At 46.7% G+C, this 16,681-nt stretch overlaps 1 protein-coding gene across 1 annotated transcript; it reads left to right on the top strand.

Annotated features, from left to right (window-relative positions):
- Window positions 1–1,890: 1,890 nt before the first annotated feature.
- Window positions 1,891–4,787, top strand: LOC132250686 (immunoglobulin superfamily member 1-like). Its single transcript, XM_059727654.1, has 3 exons — window positions 1,891–2,035; window positions 3,352–3,645; window positions 4,702–4,787. The coding sequence occupies exons 1-3, from the start codon at window positions 1,891–1,893 to the stop codon at window positions 4,785–4,787; spliced, it is 525 nt and encodes a 174-aa protein (XP_059583637.1).
- Window positions 4,788–16,681: the final 11,894 nt, after the last annotated feature.

Raw genomic sequence — 16,681 nt, 5'->3', positions numbered from 1 at the left:
CTGGTGAAGGTAGAAGGTGTTTGAGGGGAGATGGATTGGAGAGATGGCATGAGGGGCTTGGAGCAAGGGAGAGTAGAGGGCAAAGGAGTTTGGAGGGATATAGGCTGCCCCAGAAAGACACAGCCAGGAGGGCAGGAGAATTTCCCACCGAAACCCCGGCTTAGCCATGGAGCACATCCAGGGGGTTAAGGAACAAGGGGATTCCTTGCCCATGAATGTCAGTGATATTTAAAGAGTGGATTCATTCTGAAATGCAGAAAGGGAAGCCCACTTTCCCTGTCTGCTGGGGGAGTTGTCATTGGACCCCCAGAGCTGCCATAGTCCAGCCTCCACCCACCCTTTCCCAATCTTTCTTCTCACCCTTGCCCACTAGCTTCATCTTCCCTTTAAATTCACTTTTCTCTCTCTGACCCTGAGCAGGGAATGATCTGCTCTGCTCCCTGTTTAATTTCTCAGACTGTTTTTTTCAGGTGCGGCTTTTCATAGATTCATAGATTGTAAGGGGCTGGAAGGGATCTCACAGATCATCGGGTCCAGCACCCCGCTCTAGGCAGGAAGACACCTGGGGTCAAGTGACCCCAGCAAGGTGACTGTCATCAGGATCCAGAGCCTCATATGGCAAATTCGACTTTGTCAACTTGAGGGGATGAAATATCAGACATTCAGTGTTCATACAGAAAACCCCAGATTGGCTTAGAAAGCAGGAGCTGGTTAATATGACAGTGTGATTCCCACTGGAGAAAAAAAAGATTGGGACCCTTGGAGACCAAGCAGGGCCTGGTAGCTTGTTCCCACTTCACTGCTACTGGCTGGGCTGCTGGCTGGCCAGGCACTTCCTGAGCTTCAAGGGCTCTGATTCTTTTTGGAACTTATGCTGTCTCTAGCTGGCTGGCAGCCCAGGCAGGGATGGTGTAAGGGAGTGAGCTGCAAAGCTGTCCAGGCACTGCCTAAGCTCCAAGGGGCCCAGTGCTTTTTTTCTTGAGATCTCGCCCCCACCCATGTCACCACCAGTGGGAGCAGCAAGTCAGTCTGGATGACAGTGGGAGGCACTGTTGTCACTGATCACTGCCACTCTGGGGCTGCAGCACTCACTCTGTCTGACATTCCCAGGAAGCAAGGTGCCATGCCCAACCTTGCTGCATTGTGGGGTCTCCACTTACCCTGACTCACGAGGGGCCATTGTATTCTGGAGGACTTCAACTTGGGCAGAATAGCTGTAGGGAGTGGCCACACCTTAATGGAGCAGGAGCAAAATTATGCAGTTTAGAGATAATCCTGCCCTGTAGTGGTATAACTTTAAGCCAAATAATGAGTGCTTTAAGCCACTTAAAAGTGTTAACGTGCAGCCAATCCAGGGGTTAAGAGCTCTAGAAACCACCTAAACTTACTGTGTAACAAGGCCCTCATTCACAAGATAAACCCAAAGATTTTAAATAGAAACCTGCAGTGTTAAGAACATCATGACCTGTTGTGGTCTTTCTGGGTTTTTGCAATTGACATTTTTTATTATTATTATTCTGTAGTCAAAAAATGGAGTCAAAACTAAGCTCTGGCATATTTCAAGTGGTGCCTTGAGTCTACCAGGGGATGCCTTGAGTCTAAAACTGTTGAGAATCACTGGTGTAGGCCCTTAGGGAAAGGCATCCAGAAGAGTCTCTCCACTGTCCCCTCTCTCTGCTCCATCACTGATACTGCAGCATGGCCAGGGTAGAATGATGCTGCTGAGGTCTGTCTCTCACTGCTCATCTCTCCACTGCAGAGACCAAATACCCCAAACCCAGCATCTCAGTGGTCAGTGTGGGGAGAAAAGTGACCATCCAGTGTTAGGGTCAGCATCAGAATGTGACGTTCCATCTGTACAGAAATGGAACCACGACCCCAGTGGAAACCATGGACTCTGCTGGGACATTGGCTGAATTTTACCTCCATAATATGAGACCTGAAAATGGAGGGAGCTACAGATGCCAGTATTACAAAAAATCAGATCCACCTGGCTTGTCAGAAAAAAATGACCCCTTGGAGCTGGTGGTGAAAGGTGGGGGCCCCAGGGTTGGCTTCCCTATTCCCAGCCTCATCCTCAGGGGTTCTCCATGCTGATGACTTATGCTCAGAGCCAGGTTCTGCCCTCAGCCCTTGTCTGTAGCAGAAGAGACATCCAGCTATACTAGGAGCTGGTATGCATTTTTGGGCAGACTGGGCATGTCTACACATACATTTAAGTGGGCTTAAATTTACTGCATGGTAAGTTACTACACAGTAAGCCAGTGTCTTAGGAACACCAGTCAGGAATAGGCCAGTGTCTACATGTGCAGGAGTTAAAGTGCATTAACACTAAAGGGTATACACTAAAGTTAGTCCTATGTTACTTCATATATACAGTGTTACTGTGCAGTAAGGCATCTACACGGCATTACTTTGCCGTAACTAATTGGGCATAAATTTGATATTTGCATGATGCAGGTATCAAATTTATGCCCAAGTTGGCATAAGTAGCCATATTTACTGCACAGTACGGGCATGCATGTATAGACGCGCACCTGTACTGTGCAGTAATTTTGGTTACTGCACAGTAAATGTGCACGTGTAGATGGACCCACTGATGAGAGGGATCCCCCCCAGGGGTTATCAGGAATGGGAGGTTTCCAGAGTGAGGGAGGGGAGACACAACCCTGGTTGTTATGGAACAACTCCTATAACCAATGATTCAGGTGCGTATAGAACTCAGAAGTCCTGATTCCCAGCCCAGGAGCGATAACTCGGTAGACACCACTTCCATCCCTGAGCTGGGATAGAACCCAGGAGTCCTGAACTGCTTTTCCTGCTTTTAACAAAATCCAAGCCATCTTTGAAGATACAGGACTGTGCCAACACCCTCTGATATGCTATGGGCACAGCTTGGCACAGTCATGTACCAGCCTGAATGTGCCAGGTTTCCAGTATTTTCCCAAAAGCAGCAAGTCCTGGCTTCTCTGTGGGCAGGATGGTGGGCTGGGAGGGCCCATGGTTTTGATCTGAAACAGGTATGGCACTAGGTTAGATGCACCAATGGGTCTGATTATCTATGCCGGGGCTGGATAGGAGGAGGATGGGTAGGTTGGTCCCATTAGCTGTGAACAGGATACCTACAGTAGTGGAGGATATCTATGGCAGCAGACAGGGATGGTCCAGGTTTTCAGGGCTGGGCCAGTTTGGGTCCAAGCTCAGGGAAGCTCTAGGGCCTTGAGGAGAAGCATTCAGCAGAACCTCTCCCCCAGCCCTTCTCTGCCCTGTCACAGACACCCTGCATCCTGGTCAAGGTGGAGTGATAGTGCCAGGGTCTGTGTCTCACTGCCTGTCTCCCTCCCACTACAGAGCTATATCCCAAACCCAACACCTCTATGACTCCCAGTGAAGAGGTTACCCTGGGGGAAGATGTGACCATCAGGTGTTGGGATCAGCATGAGGACATGACACTCCTTCTGTTCAAAGATAGAAAGCGAACCAGGTTGCAACCACAGCCACAGGTCTCTTTTGGGAAGGTGGCTGAGTTTCACATTTGCAGTGTGACAAAAGAAAAGGAAGGAAAATACAGCTGCTATTACCAGAGCAAGTCATACCAAGAAGTTTGGTCCCATCCCAGCAACTCTGTGAATCTGGTGGTAGAAGGTGAGGGTTCCAGCATGGTGTCCCAGCCAGAAACACAGGGACCAATCAGGCTCATGAGCTGGATGCTCAGAACCACACTCTGCCCTAAGCCCTGGGACATAGTGGAGGGGATGTCTGGTTGGGAAGCTAGCTCTGAAGCAGAGGAGATTTCCTCAGTCAGGTGGAAACAGAAGTTGGTAAAGTTTCAGTGGGGGGAAGTCGGGGCAGAGGTGTGCCTCAAGAGGATCTTTCCCTGGATGTTGCTATTAAGGTAAACATCTTCCCCAGACACTGAACCCCTAAGGCAACCCTGGAAATACCAGTGGCAGTAATTAAATTCTGGGTCATAGGGAATGGGGGAAGGGCTGAGATGCCCCTGTCCATTCCCCCTCCACTTCCTGGAGAGAGACTTTCCTGGTTCCATCCTACAAAGGGAGTGCACCCAACTCTGCCTGGAATGATGCACGGAGAGAAATACCATGGTCAGGAGGAGTCTCCAGCCTGTAGAGAAACCTTAGGGCCCTGCTAGGGTGGGAGAGGGCAGGAGTGAGTACCACAGTGCTCCTTACTTGGCTTGTATCTTAGGGGCCCAGATGTCCCAATGATGGAACTTTCTTCATCCTGACAGGCAGTTGGGGAAACCTGCAGAGGGTGGAGGGGTGAGGATGGGTGAGCAATGGGGTATGCCTGGGGTAGGGACCTACGCTGTTTTCCTGTTCTGAGGTGATAGGGAGGTTGGGAGCCCTGTGGTTCTGGCTGAACCAATCTTCCCGCCCCACTCCTGGGAGATGCTGGATTGCTCCAGGAGCAATTATAGTCCCTGGTCCCCCTTCACTGGGGAAGCTGAGACTCAGTCTCCCAGGTCTTTGCATGGAGTTCATTTCCCCAGGACAACGCCTCCCCTGAGGGCCCCGGAGGGATCTCAGCAGCTGCTGTGCCTGGGAGACCCCAATACAGGGGTGATACAGGAGGGATCTGCTTTGTGGGGAGATGGGGCCTCTGCTCCCAGGACAGCCCCAGTGGCTCATCTCCCCATCTAAGCAGCTGTGAGTGACTCTCCTCTTTGCTCCTCTGCAGCTGCAACCCCAGGAGAACCCAGAATCCTTCACCCGGATGGGCCTTGGTGCCATGTTGTTGTTCCTCCTGGAGATGGTCATGGCTGAATGTTTCAGCTGCCTGCGGAGGGTTTGGGATTGAGAGTATGGTTGGGGGTAGAAAGATAAGAAAGATTTATTGACTTAACAAAAACACAACTATGCGTAGTAATAAAATAAACAAAGACAGACAAAAGCAATTTGCAATGGTAACTTATTGGCAGTCTCCTCTGATGCCTGATACACAGTAAGCTTCTCTTTTCATAAAGTTTAGTGAAGTCAGGCATCCCTGAACAGCGCTGTTTGAAGGGTACCGGGAAGGACCTTGGAATTCAGTTCTTGGGCTTCTTGAGGTCCATGGGCCCACTGATCCAGGCAACAGTTAACTAATTTTTTTTACAGAGCTGTATTTTTCTTTTGAATGGTTTTTAGATATTTTAGCCAATTTAAAGCTTCTGAATGGTTTTGATAATGTACAACTACTTAGATTCTTTTTACTTCATAGAATCATAGAATCATAGAAGTAGGGTCGGAAGGGACCTTGCAGATCTTCAGGTTCAACCCCCTGCCTGGGCAGGAAGAAAACTGGGCTCAAAGACCCCAGCCAGGTAGGCATCAAGCTGCTTCTTAAAGACCCCCAGGGTAGGAGCCAGCACCACTTCCCTTGGAAGTTGGTTCCAGATCCTAGCCGCCCTAACTGTGAAGTAGTTCTTATGGATGTCTAATCTAAACCTACTCTCCAACAACTTGTGGCCATTATTCCTTGTTATCCCGGAGGGCGCCAGGGGAAACAAGGTCTCCCCCAAACCCTTCTGGTCCCCCCTAGTGAGTTTATAGATGGTCACAAGGTCCCCCCTCTGCCTTCTCTTGTGAAGGCTGAACAGGTTCAGGTCCCATAGCCTCTCATTGTAGGGTCTGCCCTGCTGTCCCCGGATCATGCAGGTGGCCCTCCTCTGGACCCTCTCAATGTTGTCCACATTCCTCTTGAAGTGGGGTGCCCAGAACTGGACACAGTACTCCAGCTGTGGCCTGACCAGTGTCACGTAGAGGGGGAGGATCACCTCCTTGGACCTACTTGAGATGCACCTGTAGATGCATGATAAGGTCCGGTTAGCCCTGCTGACTGTGACCTCGCATTGTCGGCCCATGTTCATCTTGGAGTCAATAATGACTCCAAGATCCCTTTCTGCCTCCATGCTCTCAAGAAGGGAGTTTCCCATCTTATAAGTGTGCTGCTGGTTACTACTGCCCAAGTGCAGCACCCTCCACTTGTTGGTATTGAAACGCAGACTTCAACTGTCTTTAGACTGACTAATAGCAGTACAAGCCTTGCATTTCTTTGTTAAGGTAATTTTAACTACGCTACAGGGCTTTACTACTTTAAGGCTTTGCTAAACTTACTAGGCTTTACTTTATACAAGGCCTCACTACATCTTAAACTTGAATTGGGCTTTTAGCAACAACATATAGCTTAATATTTAAACAAATACAGAAAAATACTTAGTCTAGTTTTCATAGAGCCTTCAGCAAGCACCTTTATCACACATACGTAATTTTAGCTGTCACACTCCACCCCTTGCTTGCTGAAGCACTATGATTGCTACAATTGAAATGCTAAAGCTACATGCGCTACATTGGGAAATGGGGAGGGATTTATAAATTTAACATGCATAGCATAAACAGATTTACAACAACGATTTAAACACTATTTAGCTGTTGCTACTAGGGCAATGCAGAATATTATGATGCTCAAGATGGTTAGCTACGTAGTTGAGGTGACACTTGGTGACACACGAATAGTACAGATGACATCATACTATTTACAAGGCTTGGGCATGTTGACAGCTAGACTGATGATTTGCCCACCCTCTTGAGCAAGGAGAGCCAACTGAGTGCCTTGCTGAGCTTTTGCCTCAAGGCTTTGCAGCTTATTTTTTACTTTATTTTAATTTTTTAACTGTGGCATGTCTACATTTGATACCCATGAAGTGGGTATCGTAAAGTTGAGAGGTATAGTTTCAGAGGAAATTTTTGGCCATTTTAGGGCAACAGTACGGTTACTTAATTGCAGTGGAGCAACGGCTTTACTTTTAGCTCTTAAGTAACATGAATTGCATAAAGTCTAGGTGGTACTATTTTTATGCAGCAAACAACTTGGTTTTTTTTAAGAAACACGTTGCCTTATTGTTACGTATGACACATTAGGTAACTTGTATACACAGGTTATGTTAGTTGGGCTGAGAGGCTAGATTCTCCATAGGGTTTTTAATTCAATTAAGGTGTTACTAATTTAAACTAAGGGGGACTGTGTTACATACTGAGAGCCATCGGGGGTAACTATTTTTTATATGGGGTGATGCAGATTTCAGTTGTAAAGGCATTTTCTTTTTAGCTCCGTGTTTAGCAAATATGCAGTGGTTTAGTTTCTCTCTTTTACCCCCTGTACTAGGAATGAACATTTTTTTTTTATTACAGCCTTTCCAAGTGGTAATTTAGGTACTTTGGTAGGAGTATTTTTTTTTAACTGTTGCAGGCATTTCATGATGCTCTAAGCTAGGGGGCTATTCTCTATTTTTAATGTTGTTTATTACTTGGGAAAAATGCATATTTAATGATAACTGAACTTGTGCACAAGTAGTACTCTAAGTTTGATTTTTGTCTGCTTTAAAAGAAGTGTCTATTATGACCTGGGCAAGACGGGCTGTTTTTAATTTTACATTAGTTAGCAATTCGTCAGTGTGCTCTAATGTTTTTCCTTCGAGCATGCCTCCCCTAGTGAGCAGCCCTACTGCCTGTCGGAGATTGGCTACTTTTTCAGTGTTTTTCTGGAATTTATTTAAGTTTTACACATTTATAGCTGAGTTAAGTCCGTTTCAAAGATAACTTGAGGTATCTTTTTGTCTGCGGGACTTAAGCACACTTATGGAATGAAAAATGACTGGCTATTTTTATTTAAGTAACTCTTCAGCTACACGGGCTCCTGCTGAACAGTTTGGAAAAGTAGCTCAGACATATCATTGTTCTGGTTTGAACGATATTCGGGCAGTGAACAAGGAAGCATTTAGGAGGGTTGGGATTTTAACTTGTGACCTCCACCAGGGTGTGGAGTTATACACGGGTGGTGTCGGGACCTCTCGTGGGGGAACAGCCAGAGACTATAGTGAACACTTCGCTTTTTTACAGATTACATTTAACTTTTTTTGGGGGGGAGCCTGTAACTATGCTTCACTTTTCAGAGAGCAAAAGAGCTCTCACTGTCGCTCATGGGGACGATGCTGTATCGGGTTAATGAAACGGCATTGTCTTGGCAGAATTATAGCACTGATTTGCTTTAGGAACTCCACTGGTATAAAAGGATGAGGATAAGTGGTGGAGACTTGCGGATACAGCCTCCTTCTGGTTGTATTAAAGTGGGTACTATTCTACTACGCTTCTGTGTAGGTATGATTCACAAACTATGTAATAACTTTGTTTTAACTTGTAATGCGCTTTCCCACCTGATGAGCTTCACATCATCGTTGGAGAGTGTTGTCAGCCATAGAGATGGGAGGGGGCAGATTTTCTCATAAACACAGTGGCTTGAGAGGCTGAACAAAACAACTGCGCACCAGAATGAACGCACACCGGAAATCCATCAAAGACAGAAACACCCAATTACCGGTGGGGGCACATTTCTCACAGGAGGGCCACTCTCTCTCCAATCTCTCAGTCCTGATCCTCAAGGGAAACTTACACAGCACTTCCCAGAGACGAGCTCCATTTCATCAACCTGCTGGATACTAGAGATCAGGGACTAAACATAGACACTGGATTTTTGATACATTACAATCTGCCTGGCAACTGACTCCCCAGCCCAGCCCAGCCCCTGGCTTCTTTACTTTTTATTCCATCCAGGAAGAGCACACACCAACTGCTGCAGCTTCCCTAGCCTGACGAAGGGTTTTTGAACCCGAAAGCTTGCTTAATAACTATTCTCCAACCATTTGGGTTGGTCTAATAAAAGATATCAAATTCACCCAAGGAACCTTGTCTGCCTATATCCTTAGACCAACACGGCTACAACCTAAACCCCTGCAACATGGAAGATATCAAATTCAGCTGTCTGAAATGGAAACTGTACAACATGAAAAAGAAAGAAGCCAGACTCAACAGCGACATATATTTTCTAAGCCTTTGCAAGAAACACAACTTCATTCCCCGAGGACTAAACATCTACAATCTCCTGACTACTACACACAACTCCAAATATGCTGCACAGCTATGCAGAAGAACTTCAGAGAAAATTAGAAATCATCTACTTCACCTACTCTACTCCAAAAGAGACCAACTCAGGAAGGAAATCGTCATACACTACAACAACTTAAAAGATAGAAATCCATGCATGTTCCCTGACAATATACAGCGGATACAAAGAGACTACGAAAAACTTTCTACAGCATTCATCCTACATAAAAAGAAGAAATGGGACAAATTACTCCAAGAACAAGCTCCCCAGCCACAAAACAACCATCAGAGGAACAACACCAACACCTTATGACCTTCCAACCTCAGACTTGATGAAACTGCAAGCAGCAACCAACCCACAAATATTATCAATCTCTCCACACACACGCTTACCAAAACTGAAAAATCTGTCCTTTCTAAAGGCCTAAATTTCTGTCCAGAAAAATACCCTAATAAAATATTTCAATGTGGAGAACTAGAAGAATTCTTCCGACGCCTGCGCCTCAAAGAATATTTCCACGACCAAACTGAACCCACTCCCAACAACAACTCATCCTCTGACAACATTCAAGAAAAGATCAATGCCAAAAAAACCCAAAAAACATCAGATTGGACACCTCGCAGTGGACGAAACCCTAACCTTGACCGCTACATTGACTACTTCAGGGAAAGAATGAACAATGAAATAATCAGCAACACGTGCCACCACAACAACCTCTCTCTACCAGAGAAAAAGGCCATAGAATCTCTAAGATCTAACCACCAAATAGTAATAAAACCAGCAGATAAAGGAGGAGCCATAGTCATCCTAAACCGTGAGGATTACATAAAGGAAGCCAACAGACAGCTCTCTGACACCACCTACTACAAAGAACTACAAGAGGATCCTACTTCCCTTTTCACCAAAAAACTCAACAATACCATCAAATCATTTCCACCAAGATTACAAGAAAAACTACAGACCTTGATCCCCCTGCTACCTAACCCAGGGACTTTTTACATGCTCCCTAAAATCCACAAACAAGGGAACCCTGGCAGACCTATCATATCCAACCATGGAACCCTAACTGAGGAAATATCAGGTTTTGTTGAATCCATCCTAAAACCGCTTGTCACCCACAGAGCAAGTTTTGTCCAAGACACCACAGACTTGCTACGGAAACTTAAAAACATAGACCACCTTCCCAGCAACACACTCCTAGCCACCATGGACGTTACCAGCCTATACATCAACATCCCACACCAGGATGGCATCCATGCCTGCCTTACAGATCTACAGGAACAAGATTACAACCCAGAATACAGACCCAAAGATATCACTGAGCTTATACACTTCATCCTCGCACACAACAATTTCACTTTTAATAATCAACACTTCCTCCAGATGATGGGAACAGCTATGGGCACTAAAATGGCCCCACAGTATGCCAACCTTTTTATGAGCCACCTGGAAGAAGACTTCCTCAAGAAGTGCACCATCAAACCCTTGCTGTACTTACGATACATCGATGACATCTTCATCATTTGGAGTGAGAACCTGGAATCTCTGATTGAGTTCCACCAGAAATTCAACAGTCACCATCCCTCCATCCGACTTTCTTTAGAATACTCCAGCACCAACATCCCCTTTTTAGACACAAGGATCAGTATCCAGAAGGGTAAAATACAGACCACAGTATACAAGAAACCCACAGACCAACATACATATCTGCACAGATCCAGCAATCACCCGAAACACACCAAAAAAGCTGTGATATACAGCCAAGCCCTCAGATATCACCGCATCTGTACTGAAGAGAACACCCGGGATTGCCACCTCACCAATCTTAAAAAGGCTTTCACCCAGCAAGGACACTCCTCCAGAGAGGTAGATCGCACGTTTGAAAGAGCCACCTGGATACAACGTGAAGAACTGCTGCAGTACAGAAGAAAAACACCCACAAATCGCACACCGCTGGTTATGGCCTATCACCCATCCCTTGAACCTGTACGGAAAATCCTCAAAAAATTGCAACCCATATTAGAAAAAGACCCTATTCTTAAAAAGATCTTCCCAGAGCCACCCATCCTAGCCTTCAGACAAGCACCGAACCTCGCCAACCGGATCACCAGAAGCAAACTTCCTCAAGCCCAGAACACACCAAAAGGATCCAGACCGTGCCATGACAAGAAATGTAAAACCTGCCCCCACATCTCCACCACCTCCACTATTACTACACCCCACAACAGAGCCATCAGCATCCCAGGATCTTACAGCTGCACCACCAAGAATGTAGTATACCTCATCCAATGCACCAAATGCCCTGATGGAAGATATGTAGGACAGACCAGACAACAACTGCACACCAGAATGAACGCACACCGGAAATCCATTAAAGACAGAAACACCCAATTACCGGTGGGGGCACATTTCTCACAGGAGGGCCACTCTCTCTCCAATCTCTCAGTCCTGATCCTCAAGGGAAACTTACACAACACTTCCCAGAGACGAGCCTATGAGCTCCATTTCATCAACCTGCTGGATACTAGAGATCAGGGACTAAACATAGACATTGGATTTTTGATACATTACAATCTGCCTGGCAACTGACTCCCCAGCCCAGCCCAGCCCCTGGCTTCTTTACTTTTCATTCCATTCAGGAAGAGCACACAGCAACTACTGACACTTCCTTAGCCTGACGAAGGGTTTTTGAACCCGAAAGCTTGCTTAATAACTATTCTCCAACCATTTGGGTTGGTCTAATAAAAGATATCAAATTCACCCAAGGAACCTTGTCTGCCTATTGGGGACACAAACTCAGGGACGTTGAGCTTAATGGGTTCCCCTCAGGAAGTATGTAACAACAAACTCCCAAATGAACAGAGCTACAACAATTACCTCCCTTCCCACAGCTAGCCATTTTAGCCTTCAGGTAGGGAATGAACTCAAGATAATAACTGGTGCCACAGGTGCACTGACAGTTACTACTTTGCCAGTCAACTATTTTGTTTCTTCTACTCAGAGACCAGGACTTTACTTGCTCTGGGGTGGTGGGTTTTTTTCAGTATGGATACTGCAGCTGGACCATGTGAAGGTCATCTGAACATGTTTTCGGGGGATGCTTTTTAGGGTCAGGCTACTCTCTGAGGTCTTCAGGAGCAAGTTTATTAATATTTGGGTAATAAGAAGGATAGTAGACACACCCTATGCAGGAAACACAATAAGGCATTAATAAAAAGAGTACATTTATAACAGTCTACTACTTCATGGTGCTAGTCAATTTAGACCGACCGGTGACAGAACAGGACTTGTCTTTAGTGGCAGGCTCAATTAGAAATGGTTATGGCTGCACTTGTAGACAGATTTAACCTGTAGAAACAAGACAACAAGGAGCTTGGCTCTCGTTAGATAGATCTGACTTAAATACTCACTATGTATTATGCATACCTTTTGCTAATAGTGTCCCCTCCCATTTATTTTCTTGAGGATGCTTTACTACTACTCAATCTCCTGCCTGGAGCTTTCCTGGGTCACCACCCCTAGGTTGCTTTACTGCCGGCTCGCGGGGACCACCCAATTCAAAGGCCTGTTGCATAGGGCTACCTCCTGGATGGGGTAGGTTATTGGCTTAATTGATAGCTCAATTTAGGTTCAAGTTTTAGTTTTTAAGAGCCGGGCTAGCAGCTACTCGCAAATTGCATTTGAGGATGCTATTGGCTTATTTTATTAATTTGTTAAACTGCGGATGGTATGGGATGTGATACATCCATAACATGCTATGTTTCGCGGTCTAGTCATACACAAGATGATTGCGGAAGTGAGGGCTATTATCGTTCTGTAGTTCTATTGGTGGTAGATACACAGCTAGCAGTGTTTCTAGTGCCGCACAAGTGTCCTGGGCTATAGCTCTCACTGAGGCATGGGTGAACTTTATTTTTGTGGCAATTTTTACAGCTACAAACTCGTAGCGTCGCAACATGTTTTTGATACTAATGGATTCTATTCATGCAGGTTTATAACACTGGATGCTTTTTGTCAAGGCTGGTAGTGATGGGATGGCAGCTATCAAGGGGTTAGTATTAGCATTTAAAGCTTGAAAGTTAATAGTCAACTGCCACCCTCCATTTGGCTTGCGCACTGCCCACACCGGATTGTTATACGGAGAGTGGGTTTGAATAGTAGTCTCATTTTTTAACTGCTGGCTTATAATACACTGAATAGGTTGGGTGGCCTCGGGGGGGGGGAGTTTGATAGTGGGGTCTGTGTACTCTTTTCATGGGAGGCAGTGTTAGTGGGATCATGCTACATCGAGTTACAGCTGTTATAGCCATTTCTTCTGGTTCTCGGTGAGGCACTGTGCACTCAAACTGCCAATTCTCTTGTTCAAGGGTAAACTGCTGTCTTCTTAGTACATTAAGTCTCAGTAAGCTTGGTTCCCCTTTTGAATATTTTTAATTTTTGCACAGGTAAAGGAATGCAGCTCTGTTCGGGGATTCTCTTCTTGTGGCCTTGACTGAGTTATTACTATGGGAAAAACTTGGACGAGTTTCTCATTCGGGGTGGGGAAGGCCTGGCTACGTTCCTCCCTCTGGGCAGGAACATACGGGGGGGTGTTTCAGCACCAGGCTCATCATAAATCTCTTCCTCTCCATCAATTTTATCTCTTTGATTTTTTCAGAGCTTAACTTTTGGTTTCTCTCTATACAGACACTTGTGGGAGGATGGCTCCACAGCCAGTGCTAACTGCACTTTCTTCTGGAGAGAAGCGGCCACGCGCAGGATCATAATTTTTCTTTTCTTCTGTTCTAATGTTTCTAAGCAGCTCTGCGTAGCTTGCACGGTCTTGCACGCCATGCTTTTGGAATTTCTCACATCTTTTAACTCCTTACTCAGCCGGGTGACCTCTTCCCGGAGCTGGGTATTCTCTTCAGCCCCTAACTGCAGGCATGTTGCCAGCAGCCATGACAGGCACCCCTTCTCAGGCTTACTCTGGGCAGCAGTAGCAAACCTAGCCCAATGATCAGGTACAGTTCCTGGGTCATTCCAGGCAGGTTTCAACCTATCCTTATTCCACCTGGGATTCTCCATCCCCGTCACCTCCTTAAGAAAAGCCACTAACGGGGCCCACGCAACTCCCTCTATTTTGCCCTTTCTCTCCAGACCAGAGCCTCTCAATCCTGTTCGTGACGCCAATTTATGTCCCAGCCGCCTGCAGAGGGCTCAGGATTGAGAGTATGGTCGGGTGTAGAAAGGTAAGAAAGATTTATTGACTTAACAAAAACACAGCTATGCGTAGTAACAAAACAAACAATGACAGACAAAAGCAATTTGCATTGGCAACTTATTGGCAGTCCCCTCTGATGCCTGATACACAGCAAGCTTCTCTTTCCACAAAGTTCAGCAAAGTCAGGCATCCCTGAACAGCACTGTCTGAAGGGTACTGGGAAGGACCTTGGAATGCAGTGCTTGGGCTTCTCGAGGTCCACAGGCCCACTGATCCAGGCAACAGCTAACTATTCCTTTTCACAGAGCTGTATCTTCCTTCTGAATGGTTTCCAGATATTCTAGCCAATTTAAAGCTTCTGAATGGTTCTGATAATGTACAACCACTCAGATTCATAGATTCATAGATGTTAGGGTCAGAAGGGACCTCAATAGATCATCAAGTCCGACCCCCTGCATAGGTAGGAAAGAGTGCTGGGTCTAGATGACCCCAGCTAGATGCATATCCAACCTCCTCTTGAAGACCCCCAGGGTAGGGGAGAGCACCACCTCCCTTGGGAGCCCGTTCCAGACCCTGGCCACTCTAACTGTGAAGAAGTTCTTCATAATGTCCAGTCTAAATCTGCTCTCTGCTAGCTTGTGGCCATTATTTCTTGTAACCCCCGGGGGTGCCTTGGTGAATAAAACCTCACCAATTCCCTTCTGTGCCCCCGTGATGAACTTATAGGCAGCCACAAGGTCGCCTCTCAACCTTCTCTTGAGGAGGCTGAAAAGGTCCAGGTTCTCTAGTCTCTCCTCATAGGGCTTGGCCTGCAAGCCCTTAACCATACGAGTGGCCCTTCTCTGGACCCTCTCCACGTTATCCGCATCTCTCTTGAAGTGCAGTGCCCAGAATTGCACGCAGTACTCCAACTGCAGTCTGACCAGCGCCTGATAGAGGGGAAGTATCACCTCTTTGTATCTATTCGTCATGCATCTGCTGATGTACGATAAAGTGCCATTGGCTTTTCTGATGGCTTTGTCACACTGCTGACTCATGTTCATCTTGGAGTCCACTAGGACTCCAAGATCCCTTTCCACTTCCGTGCCACCCAGCAAGTCATTTCCTGGGCAGTAGGTGTGCTGGACATTTTTCCTCCCTAGGTGCAGCACTTTGCATTTCTCCTTGTTGAACTGCATCCTGTTGTTTTCTGCCCACTTGTCCAATCTATCCAGGTCTGCTTGCAGCTGTTCCCTGCCCTCCGGCTTGTCCACTTCTCCCCACAGTTTTGTGTCATCCTCAAACTTAGACAGAGTACACTTCACTCCCTCGTCCAAGTCGCTGATGAAGACATTAAAGAGTATTGGTCCAAGGACCGAGCCCTGCGGGACCCAACTGCCCACACCCTTCCAGGTTGAAACCGACCCATCCACCACGACTCTCTGGGTGCGACCCTCTAGCCAATTCGCCACCCACCGGACTGTGTAGTCATCCAAGTCACAGCCTCTTAACTTGTTCACTAGTATGGGGTGGGATACCGTATCAAAGGCCTTCCTGAAGTCTAAGAAAACGACATCCACCCCTCCTCCTGTGTCCAGGCGTTTCGTAACCTGGTCATAAAAAGAGACTAGATTAGTCAGGCCTGATCTGCCTGCTACGAACCCGTGCTGGTTTCCCCTCAGCATAATTTGTCCTGCCGGGCTCTTGCAAATGTGAGCCTTGATAATTTTTTCAAAGACTTTGCCAAGGATGGAGGTGAGACTGACTGACCTATAGTTGTCCAGGTCCTCCTTCCTCCCCTTCTTGAAAATGGGGACCACATTGGCCCTTTTCCAGTCCTCCGGGACTTGGCCCGTGCGCCATGAGCATTCAAATATTCCCGCCAGTGGCTGTGCAATGACGTCGGCCAGTGCCTTCAGCACCCTCGGATGGAGCTCATCCGGGCCTGCTGACTTAAAGGCATCCAGTTCTTCCAAGTGACTCTGCACCATCTCAGGGTCTATGCACGGTAGTCTGGCTCCTTGCTGCTGCCTCTGTACCATCCCAGTGAGAGACTTGTCTTGCCCCTCGCTTAGAAACACTGAGGCAAAGAACTCGTTGAGGAGTTCAGCCTTGTCCCCCCTGTCCTTCACCAATTGTTTCTGCCCATTTAGTAGGGGTCCAATTCCTCCCTGGGCCTTCCTTTTTCTCCCTATATATCTAAAAAACAATTTCTTGTTATCCTTTACTTGGGATGCCATCCTCAGCTCCATGGTAGCTTTGGCCCGTCTAACTGCCTCCCTACAAGTACGAGCAGAGGAGGTATACTCCTCTTTGGTGATCTCTCCCTGTTTCCACTTTTATGTGCCCCCCTTTTGGCCCGTAGGCTGCCCTGGATTTCTCTGGTCAGCCAAGGAAGCCTCCTGGCCCCTTTCCCTCTTTTTCCTCGCATCGGGATCACCTCCCTTTGTGCCTGAAGGATCATTTCCTTAAGGCACAGCCACCCTTCTTGGGCTCCCATTACTTCAAAACTCCTACTCTGCAGTGCGTCCTTGTAAAAAATTCCTTTTACTTCAT

The sequence above is a fragment of the Alligator mississippiensis genome, chromosome 5 (assembly GCF_030867095.1).
Source record: "Alligator mississippiensis isolate rAllMis1 chromosome 5, rAllMis1, whole genome shotgun sequence".
NCBI lineage: Eukaryota > Metazoa > Chordata > Crocodylia > Alligatoridae > Alligator > Alligator mississippiensis.
This window is presented reverse-complemented; position numbering and strand designations above follow the sequence as displayed.